General features: G+C 42.6%; 1 protein-coding gene across 1 annotated transcript in view; it reads left to right on the top strand.

The window, feature by feature from the left end:
• plxna4 (plexin A4) overlaps positions 1-12,292 on the top strand; it is a 612,214-nt gene that overhangs the window by 593,345 nt on the left and 6,577 nt on the right. The window contains exon 31 of the mRNA XM_003220748.4: positions 10,428-10,578. Coding sequence (XP_003220796.1) covers positions 10,428-10,578 — 151 coding nt within the window. The remainder of the gene's footprint in view (positions 1-10,427; positions 10,579-12,292) is intronic.

The following is a 12,292-nucleotide window of genomic DNA, read 5'->3' as shown; positions in this document are numbered from 1 at the left end:
AGAAATGGAGATGAGCTCCAACCCCAAGAGTCGGTCACGACTGGACTTATCGTCAGGGGAAAACCTAACCTTTAGCAGCTTCTTATGTCCTTATTCAGTATGAAGCATTAGGGCGTATCTAAGCAGGAACCACAAGGACTTGCAAATGTTTTACAAATTGAAGAGGACATCATCCTTCACAGTGAAACAAAACTACATCTTCTGGTAATAATAATAACACTTCATTTATATTCTGCCCTATCTCCCCAAGGAGACTCAGGGCGGATCACAGTACACATACACAGCAAACATTCAATGCCATTTGGACAGATGGGACAGAACAGACAGAAAGGAGGTATGTTGTGTCAACGTCCAGTTTTGGCGCCTTGAAAGTTGTGCTTGAATCCAACCACGGGGTGCTGTTGCTCCATCCTCTATGATGAAGAGCCATCAGGATTTCCTCCTTACGTTTGGTCGCCCGGCATTTTCTGGTCTTTTTTATGGTGTCGTAAAAAACCTTCCCTGCTTTTTAGCAATACCTAATTTCTCTATTTGTTTTTGAACTGCTTAGGTAAACAGTGAGCTGGGCTGACAGTCTGGTGCTCACTCCGACCCAGGCTTTGAACTGGCAACCTTTCAGTTGGTAGATCTTATTGCTGCTGGTGATTTACAAGCTGTGCTAAAGCCCGGCCCTGGTACAGATATGCTATGTTCAAATTGGGTCCCATATTTAAGCTGCACCCATGGATAAAGCAGTGTTATTGTTTGCGATTAGTCCTTTCTCTAATGGGATCACCATAAGTCAAAGCCAACATGATGACAATCATCAGCCCCTCATAGCAGATTGGTAATACTATTTTGAAATTTAGAAAGCTGGCAATGATATTTGAATCCTGATCTCTCTAATGTGGGAAAGCTACTGGAAAGGGAAAAGAAAGTAGTTTAGAGAGAAGAGAGGAGCATGAAGAAGGGCAATTTGGCCCCAGAAAATGAGTTTCCATGAGGTTGTTTCTTACCTCTGTGAGCATACTAAGGCATTGCATTCACATAGAGCAAAACGCAGCTGCAGCTGTGGGAATCTGTCTGTTGCTTTGCCAGACTATCAAGAGCCTTTGTGAACCAGGGAGAACCAAGAAGAGTCAATTAGGCAAAGGCAAATGCTGGATCTGTCAGATCCACCTATTGTCCCCAGCCCATCCTCTGCACAGAGGGATGACAGGTCTGGAGTAATAGAGGTGTCTCTGAGCATCTGAAGTGAATGGGCGCTACGAGGCGGTTTTCTGCAAATTAAACTGTCATGCCAGGCCGGATGGCATTTCTGGCTTGATATCTGAAGTGTTTCACAAGTGCCGCTTCTGTCTGGCTGTCACCCAGCCACACAAGAGCACCTGGGTTGTGACAGCGGAGAGGCGATTGAGAGAGAAGAGAAGCTGGAAGGAGGGGCAGTGGTGTATGAAACTGGCACTCAATGGGCCCCATCCATTGTCCACATCTCCAGCATGCTGAGTGCCTCTAAAACTGCACTATGGGTTGGGAGGTTTTGCACCTTGTGCTAAACCAATGATGGGCAACCTTTTGCACTTGGTGTGTCAAAATTCACCAAAAAAACCCTAGCATGATTTGGGTGGTGTGTCACTTTGAGAAAAAAAAAAACATAATTTCACAATATGTATAATTTAAATAACAAAAATATATAATTGTAATATATAACTGTATTTAATAAATCAGAAACTATTTACTACCCTTATTTCCATGTACAACGATCTATGGTACTTTGTGCACTTTCCACGTTGATTTCTCTCTATTCTAGTTTCAATGTAGTCATGAATAATAAATAATATAATATATACTAGTAATAATATGATAATACACACACACACACACACACACACATATATAAATGTATTGTGCATAATTCCCATGGAGTAAACAACAAAACCACTGGACCAAATCACACCAAGTTTGGCCACAAAATACATAGTCATCCAATCAATCGGCATGCGGCAGCGTGTCAGCAAAAATGGCCAGCGTGTCAGTGCTGACACGCGTGTCATGGGTTGGCCATCACTGTACTAAACAGAAAGTAGAAGATCCTATGTCCAATCACCATCTCCCAAAGCAGTTCCTTTATTCTTAAGAGCGGAAAACGGAATGTCAGTAGACAGCAAAAGATATTCAAGTGTGGGCTTAAAGGTAACCTTTAAAATGCAGTAGAAACACCAGGAACTGGGAAGTCCTGGCACCCAAATGTTGTTACTAGAGGTCAGCTGTTACCAACAGTGCTATGGATTTGAGGAAACATGAAAACAGGGTGAATGGGATAAACATGTCAAGAGGAAAGTACATCAGGCAAATTCTTGTTGTGACGATCTTCCACCTGGAAATCGGTGTCCTCAATGCAAAAGACTATGTGGATCCAGAATAGGTCTTCACCATCATTTATGAACCCACTGGAAGACAATCTATCTCTAGAAGACAATCAGACTCAGCAGGAGTGCCCATGATGGTGATCATATGCTAAACAACTCTGGACATATCTCACTAGCTTCCAGGATTCCCAACTGATTTTCTAGGCTTCAGTTTACTATGCCCTGAACACATCTGATCTTGTCTGACTTTTGTGAAAGACTGTTTATTACTTGGATGGACCACCATAATAGAAAAACACAACCATTCAGATTTTAAAATCCTAGGCTTGCTGACAGATGAAGAGCAAGGATGGAGCAAACCTGATTTCTCTAGGAAGGGAGTTCAGAGACTGGGAAGTTCTCTCTCTTGATCCCACCACATGAACCTCAAAAAGTGGTGGATAGAGAGAAGAGTATTTCAGGAAGATCTCTGATGGACTCATAAGGGGAGGTACTAGAGGTCATGCAAAGGTCCTGGACCCAAGTCATATAAAGGTAAGGTAAAGGTTTTTCCCCTGACGTTAAGTCCAGTCGTGACCGACTCTGGGGGTTGGTACTCATCTCCATTTCTAAGCCGAAGAGCCAGCGTTGTCTGTAGACACCTCCAAGGTCATGTGGCTGGCATGGCTGCATGGAGCGCCGTGACCTTCCCACCAGAGTGGTACCTATTGATCTACTCACATTGGCATGTTTTTGAACTGCTAGGTTGGCAGGAGCTGGGGCTAACAGCGGGCACTCATTCCGCTCCTGGGATTTGACCCTGGGACCTTTTGGTCCGCAAGTTCAGCAGCTCAGCGTTTTAACACACTGTAAGTCATATAGGCACTTTGAATTAAGTCCAGAAAAAGACTGACAGCTCCTTGAGTTATTGAAATTTATCTTTATGGCTGTCACTTTGGAGATTTGTATTGAAGTATGAGATAGTCATGGAAGTTAGGGTCATCAATGGTTACTAACCAGAATAGTTGGGTGTTACATATGATATCACAGACAGTACAGATCTAAAGGCAGCAGATTCCATCTGACCTTGGAAGCTAAGCCTTGGTTAGTATTTGGATCGGAGCTCACCAATGAATACAAGGTGCTGCAGGCTGTAATTTATGGGATGGAACAGGAAAAACATATCTGGGTATTCCATGGCTAAGAAAATCTGATGAAATACATGGTCAATACCTATTGACTACACCATAACTCAATAGGTAGTCTGGACCACATACATGGATACATGCCTCAGTAGCTGGAAAACTGAAGATGTAAGGTACAGTTGAATTCATATTCTGCTGGCTCAGCTCCATTAAGGATCTTCTTAATTTCTTATCAGATAGAACGGAGGGGAATTTTCTTCAGATCTGAATTTGGTAAGAACTCACCTGGCTTTCATGCCCCATGACAAAATAGGAACAATAAGACTACTTTCCTACCTCAGCCCCACTTTCCAAAAGCTTGCAGTGCAGAAGTCCAAACCCACTCCAAAAATTGTTTGTAGCAATGCTTATATTAGGGGAAAAAAGTGTCTGCAAGTTCCTATTAGTGGGCAAAAATAATATATTGGTGGCAACAAATAGAAAACCAACATACTTTCAAAAAATGCAAATCCTAAGCTAACAATGTGTACATTGGGGAAAGAATGCATACACATTTTTGTGCTGACTTTTAAAAGGTCACAAAATCATTCTGGAGAGGTGGAACAAATTTAGCATGAGGAAAATGAGAAACCGAAAGAAAAATTGAACATGACAGATTTAGCCAGTCATAGATGTGACAGGAATCTAACTAGATGGGACAGGACAGCCCAATGAGTTTAGAAAGTCACACAACCATTTTACATGTTTGTTGCAAGAATAAAAGGGGTAGAAAACAACCTTGTGATTTGTTAGCCATGTTGAGAGCTTGTCTGCTGAAAGGGCTAATAATAATTTTATATATACTGTATGTGTGTGTATATATGACAATGAAATATGTAAGATGAGAGGTATTCATGAGCAAAAACATCCACTATGGTGAGCTGCTTGTTGAGCAATGTATGTCTAATACACAATAAAATGTCAATCTACATTGTAGAATTAATGCAGTTTTACGTCATTTTTTAACTACCACTGTTCAATATTATGGAATCATGGGAGTTGTAGTTTGGGGAGAAAAAAGTCTAAAAAGTTTGTAAAACTGAAACTCCCATGATGCCAAAGCATGGAGCCTAGATATAGTAGAATCTAGCGGCATTGTAGATGCACGCTGTACTGCACGTTATGCATACAAAGTTGATCTAAACCAGGTATTAGGTAACTCCAGTTATCATCCATTCCCACAAGCATAGCCATTGAGAATAAAGGGCAAAATATTGTCCAACATTTAGGAAGAACCTCCTAAAGCTCTTACAGGCAGTAAGAGCTGTTTGAGATAGAAAACATTTCCTGGGATTGTGGTGGAGGTGTTTAAACAGAGACCGGATGGCCTTCTGTCAGGAGTGCTTGAGATGTGGATTCCTACCTGTGGTGGACTTGGATTACTTTTGTGGTCTCTTCTAATCCTAAAATTCCATTTTTCTAATCCATGACGTTATAACAACTCAGTGGCACCTCTTTTCCATTGGTACTGGCTCTGTCAGTTTAATCTCTGATAGACATATCCATGGCAGGTCCCACCTGGAGCAATATGCATCACATAATGACTTCTAGAAATTAATGCAAAGGGGAAGAGAAAAGGCACATGGTGGGATTCTGGGATTCTATGATTCTACCTGTGATTGTGATGAAAAAGTGGTCTTCTGGAGACTCTCATTGGAAGAAATTATCCTTTGGATAGTATGTACCTAAGTTGTAAAATGCAAGACCTCTGGTGGCAATCGTATCTAGAAAAAGAGATCTTCTGGGTCCTGGGTTGACCAAAGGAGAGCATCTCCATCTCCATGGCCTAGGTGCACACCTTTCTCAATTCTTCATCAATTCCTCATCAATGTCCAATGCTTCATCAATGCCTTCTGGAGCAGCTCTGAATATCTCTGGGCAGGGCAGATTGGCCAATTAGGGAGATGTGATATGAGAGGCAGGCAGTCTCTGAGAGTGCTCATTGTGGTTTCAGTGATGGCATGTTTCCACCTCAAGCAGAGGACCTCACTCCTTCACCATTCAATGTGGAGCCCTACAAATCCAGACTATGCACCACCATTTTTCCGCCTACGAAGGCATTGTTCATCTTTAATTCAGTGTTATGCCAGCGTTCACTCTCCCATTCAGCTCAACAGGAGGGCAAGCATGGAATATTGATTGAGAGCAAGAAATGTCTTTCCATAAGCTCCATTTGGGAGCCACAAAACAATCTCTTCTCCGACTAGAATCCCACACCAGCTGCTTTGGGCTCGGTTCCTTGGATGCAGTAAATTATCCCTCGCCCATTTATCAGAAGGGTGAGCAATCTGGCTGAAAAACTTTAGCAAATTAGGAGGAAACTTTGAGCAACCCCCATGGATTCAGTGCCCATTATCCTAGCTGCATGTTACTTATCTGCTGTCACTGAGATGCCATTTGCCTCCACCTCTTTTCTCCATGAACCTAGAACTTGGTGAGGCCTTTTGCGTCTCTGTAGGACTTAATATGTCTATTTAAGAATTAGTGGGCATCAACAGTCATATTATATAGCTCAGGACAGTTTGTACTCTGATTATAGAAATAGGAATGGTAGTATACATTTATCATGTCAAAATAATGCACTTTGACACCACTTTCACTGCAGCAGCTCAATACTATGAAATCCTGGTAATTGTGCACCAGCACACTTTGGAAAAGAGGCTAAAGTGGAAGAGGGGGGCGGGCTGTGGTGCAGCTGGTTAGTAGCCAACTGCAATAAATCACTACTGACTGAGAGGTCATGAGTTTGAAACCAGCCCGGTTGAGTGATCACCCGACCATTAAAAAAATAAATAGCCCAGCTTGTTGTTGACCTAAACAACCTGAAAGATAGTAGTTGCATGTATCAAGTAGGAAAATTTAGGTACCATTTATGTGGGGAGGCTAATTTAACTAATTTACAACACCGTAAAAATCATCCAGCAGCGTGCAGAAAGGAATGAGGAAGCAATCCATCAAAGGACTCAGTGTCACAGTGGATTATGAAGCAGCAGCTCCCCCTATGGCTGGAATCAAGCATACCCTCAAAAAGCCTGGAAGCTGGAGAAAGTTAAATAGTCTCTGTGTCTTCGTCTCTCTCTGTCTGTATGTCAAATGGCATTAAATGTTTGCCATGTATGTGTACATTGTGATCTGCCCTGAGTCCCCTTTGGGGTGAGAAGGGCGGAATATAAATATTGTAAATAATAAAAAATAAAGTCCTTGGAAACTATAGCTCCTATGATTCCATAGCATTGACCCATGGCATTTAAAGCAGTGGCAAAGAGGGCAAAGTGGTTTCCAAAATGCAGAGGTGAGGAAAGCACATGTTGAGTCAATCAGATGTTTTCTATTAATTTAAGAAAAATCATATGGTTTGGTAGCCAGTAGCCAGAGCAGAGAGCTATCTTGGCCAAGATGAAGCAGCAGTACGAACAGAACTTTCGATAAGTTTCTTTTTTGCATGGCCAGTTTTGTGAACTGAGAACTCTAGTCCAAAGTAGTCATTGTCCCCACCTCTGTGCCTGACACAGTAGAAGACAATATGGAGGTGGGCACTTGCCTCCCATCATCCCTTATTTTTTCCTTGAGATTAAAGAGCTGGTTCTTGACTTGCCCACATCTTTGTTCTCCACGATGCCACGGATGCCACCGCTATCATCCCTTTTCCTTCTTCCCCAGGAGATTTGGTTGCTGAACTCAGCAGGTGGCGGCAGGAGCGTCAACAAGGCACCTGTCAGCTATTTTGGCTGCCTTTTTCTCTTTCTGTCTTCCTAATTATAAAATCGCGGATGGCAAGGGTGATAGGGGCTCTTTGTATGTGTGTGCATGCACGCGCACACACACAAAATGTCAGATTGAAGAAATTAAAAATGTAAATGACGGAGCCTAATTAACCAGTTGACAGCAGAGCACAGCTGCCGGTGACAGTGACTGATTGCCTTCCGCAAATCTCGTCCTCCAAGGCCTGCCACATTTGGGGAGCGGAGGGGGTGAGCAGTGGGGAAGGAGGGGGCAACCCAAAATAGGAACTTTCTTAAAGAGGCAGTGCCTTCTGCAGGTAAACCTTTGCACTAGATAGGGATATAGGAATCTGCTTTATACTGGGTCAGGCCATTGGACCATGTGGTACAGTGTACTACAATATACGGAAGTGGCATATTCTGCGTCATGAATGGGAAGCACATGGTTATCTCTGGCCATGAGCTATTTAGATGGTCCCCGGGGTTTTGCCAGATCCACCTCTCAAATCCATTGGACTATTTATTTACTTATTGTGTCAGAAGCAAATTGCGGATACAGTTATAATGTATTTAAAAACACAAAGTTTAAAAACTTGGCAAGATGCTATATGTCCTTTTTCCAGAAGCTGGCCTCTTGTGGTGCCGCTGTGAGAAGGTCTTCCATTGTGGATGTGGCAGGGCTCGGACCGCATTGTAGCAAGTGGTCTGTGGTTTGCTCTTCTCCACACTCACATGTCGATAGCTCCACTTTGTAACCCCATTTCTTAAGATTGGCTCTGCATCTCATGGTGCCAGAGCACAGTCTCTTCAGCGCCTTCCAAGTCACCCAGTCTTCTGTGTGCCCAGGAGGGAGTTCTCATCTAGTATCAGCCATGGGTTGAGGTTCCCGTTTTTAGTCTGCCACTTTTGGACTCTTGCTTGCTTAGGTGCTCCTGTGGGTATCTCTGTAAATCAGTGGTTCTCAACCTGTGGGTCCCCAGATGTTTTGGCCTTCAGTTCCCAGAAATCCTAACAGCTGGTAAACTGGCTGGGATTTCTGGAAGTTGTAGGCCAAAACACCTGGAGACCCACAGGTTGAGAACCACTGCTGTTGATCTTAGAAAACTATTTCTTGATTTAAGGTATCTTAGTGTTTTTGTTGTTATAGTATGAAATGTTCAATCAATTGTTGCTGTTGGATTGTGTATATGTGTTCCGACAAGCATTCCAGCAGTCCAGGAGTTAATTACAGCCAGCCCTGATTGATTGCCCGGAGGGCCAATGGGTCAAGACTTCCGTTTCATGGAGGGAACATTCGTTATGAACTGTGGAATGCAAGGAGATGCTTGCTTAGAATCATAGAATAGTAGAGTTGGAAGAGACCACATGGGCCATCCAGTCCAACCCCCTGCTAAGAAGCAGGAAATCGCATTCAAAGCACCCCCGACAGATGGCCATCCAGCCTCTGCTTAAAAGCCTCCAAAGAAGGAGCCTCCACCACGGCCCCGGGGAGAGAGTTCCACTGTCGAACAGCTCTCACAGTGAGGAAGTTCTTCCTGATGTTCAGGTGGAATCTCCTTTCCTGTAGTTTGAAGCCATTGTTCCGTGTCCTAGTCTGCAGGGCAGCAGAAAACAAGCTTGCTCCCTCCTCCCTTTGACTTCCCTTCACGTATTTGTACATGGCTATCATGTCTCCTCTCAGCCTTCTCTTCTGCAGGCTAAACATGCCCAGCTCTTTAAGCCGCTCCTCATAGGGCTTGTTCTCCAGACCTTTGATCATTTCAGTTGCCCTCCTCTGGACGCTTTCCAGCTTGTCAACATCTCCCTTCAACTGTGGTGCCCAAAATTGGACACAGTATTCCAGGTGTGGTCTGACCAAGGCAGAATAGAGGGGGAGCATAACTTCCCTGGATCTAGACGCTATTCCCCTATTGATGCAGGCCAGAATCCCATTGGCTTTTTTAGCAGCCGCATCACATTGTTGGCTCATGTTTAACTTGTTGTCCACAAGGACTCCAAGGTCTTTTTTGCACACACTGCTGTCAAGCCAGGCGTCCCCCATTCTGTATCTTTGATTTCCATTTTTTCTGCCGAAGTGAAGTATCTTGCATTTGTCCCTGTTGAACTTCATTTTGTTAGTTTCGGCCCATCTCTCTAGTCTGTCAAGATCGTTTTGAATTCTGCTCCTGTCTTCTGGAGTGTTAGCTATCCCTCCCAGTTTGGTGTCGTCTGCAAACTTGATGATCGTGCCTTCTAACCCTTCGTCTAAGTCGTTAATAAAGATGTTGAACAGAACCGGGCCCAGGACGGAGCCCTGCGGCACTCCACTTGTCACTTCTTTCCATGATGAAGACGACGCATTGGTGAGCACCCTTTGGGTTCGTTCGCTTAGCCAATTACAGATCCACCTAACCGTAGTTTTGTCTAGCCCACATTGCAGTGATAATGAACTCAGCAAGCCGAGAGGACGGGCCATGTTTTGTCCTTACCGAGGAAACATGTGTCCAGAGAGTGATGGTATTTAGTGTTGTAAATAACTTGTAAATAAAGCCTTTAGAAACACTGGGATCAGCAGATAATTTACGACTGAGCTGTCGTTTGTTAGTACCACTTTCACCGCTGCCTTATCGGTCAGGGTGACGATTCCCTGACAAGGCATTGGTGTGCTGACTGATATCCAATCAGAGGATGGGCCGGAGATGTTATTGCCTTGGTCCTTTCATTATTGGCTGCTACTTCCTAATGGATGTCAGGTGGTGCAATATTGACTAAACAGTATAATTTCTCCAGTGGTGTGGAGTGTAGACATCCTGTGATAATGCGGCATGTTTTAATGTGGTGAGATGTGTTCCATAATGGGCACGCATATTCAGTATGGAGTAGCAAAGCATAAGGGCAGATATCTTCACTTTTAAAACATTAAACAAGTTCTTTTATTCCATTTCCAGTGAGACAGAATAAGAAGTAGACACACAGAGACTATATAGCTGCATTGGGTACACAAAAAAGGGGATATTACATTTTATTCTGCATCCACACACACATTATCCACCATCCATCCACCAAGTATACTTCACCATCCCTTCTTCCTTCTCCTGGAGAAGAAATCCTCACGTAGCTTCATGTTCCTCACGGAAAGGACTTTCTGTTTCTTTCACTATGTTCATAGCTTGCATTTCAACACCATGCTCAACAGCCTCTCTCCTCCCCAACAGGTACTACTCAGACATTGGGAAGATGCCCGCTATCAGTGACCAGGACATGAATGCTTACTTGGCTGAGCAGTCCCGCATGCACATGAATGAATTCAACACAATGAGCTCGCTCTCTGAGATCTACTCCTACGTGGGAAAGTACAACGAAGAGGTGAGCATGGCTGGGGTGGTTGGGTGAAGAAGACCAGAATCTGGAAAAGTTGCTTTGGGGGCTACAACCAGAAGTGTGGATCTGCTTACGAAAGCAGACTTCTGCATTAAATCTGAGCATATTTACAAAGCCCATGAATATTGACGCTATCCCTTTCTTACTCCAGATACAATGCCTGCTCAGTCCCAGTTGTTTTTCTTTGCTTGCTTGTTTACAGTCTGAATGCTGTCATTTTCTCAGCAATTTCTTTTTCAGCTGCCAACATGTGTTAGATTGTACACATTCCTTCCCACATGCTCTAGCAAAGGCTTTTATGCATTTTCCACTATGCTGATGTTTTTGTATCCATTTCGCCAATGTGGACAATTATGGGGACATGTGTCCACAGAGCATGAGAATTCTGATTTCCACATTGTTATGCCCAACCACCCACCCTCCAAATTGCTATTGCTTAAAATTTTATGTTCTTTGATTAAGATACAGTAAGACCCATATATCTGCAGGGGATACGTTACATTCCCACCCAAACATGTTTAGATGAAATCACAGCTGTGATCAAATACCATTGAATTAGTTTCTTCCAGTCTCAAAGAAAGGGTAAAAATATCCTCCAATACCACTTTCTACGGCATTTGAGGACTTTTAGAGGTACAGTGTTCCCTCACTACTTCATGGTTCGCTTTTTGCAGACATGCTGTTTCATGGTTTTTAAATAAACACTAAAATAGTATTATAAATCATAAAATAATATTATAAATCATTCTTTCTACTTCCTTCCTAAGGAGAAGCCTAAGGAAGGAAGGAAGGATGGAAGGAGAAGCCAAAGGGAGAGAAAAGGAGGCTGAAACAGCTTTGTCTTTATCTTACAAGGCAGTGGCAGTGGCGGGAGCGTCCCTGTATAGCATCAAAATATAATGTCCCTACTTTGTGGATTTTCACTTATTGCAGATGGTCCTGGAACGTAACCCACATGATAAGTTTTTATATATATATATATATACACACACACACACACACACACACACACACACACACACACATATAATTTACAATAATATATAATAATTATAACATATTGTATATACATATAATATTCATAATATTATATTGTAATATGATATAATACTAATAATACAATATAATAATATTAATTATCTATATTTATAAAAGGGTAATGAAATTTCGGCCTAGGACAAAACAACAAAACTACACATCCCAGAAACACTAAACTTGGCAGCACAACCCCTCATCCATGCCTCTACGTTCATACAACAAAAAGCTCCAGCTCCTCCAGAAAACGGCCAGGCTTTGAGACTGCAAGGCTATTCACTGCCAACAAAGGATTCCCATAAGCCACAGCAACGTGTGGCCGGGCAAAGCTAGTATATTATATTTTACATGTAATATTACTAATAATATTATAATATATTGATACAGTACAATATAGTAATTTATTACCAGTATTGCACCATGCTAATATAATATTGTATGTACATTTAATTTGTAAGCCACTCTGAGTCCCCTTCGGGGTGAGAAGGGCGGCATATAAATGTAGCAAATAAATAAATAAATAAGTGAGGGAACATTGTAACAATTTAGGTTGGAAGATAAATTAATATTTTTCATTATTGGGGACATCAAATAGGTTAAGTGGGTGCATACATCCCCAGGCCACAATTTACCCAATTATGTCTCACAGGATAAAATCAGATCA

Source organism: Anolis carolinensis, chromosome 5, assembly GCF_035594765.1.
Source record: "Anolis carolinensis isolate JA03-04 chromosome 5, rAnoCar3.1.pri, whole genome shotgun sequence".
NCBI lineage: Eukaryota > Metazoa > Chordata > Lepidosauria > Squamata > Dactyloidae > Anolis > Anolis carolinensis.
This window is presented reverse-complemented; position numbering and strand designations above follow the sequence as displayed.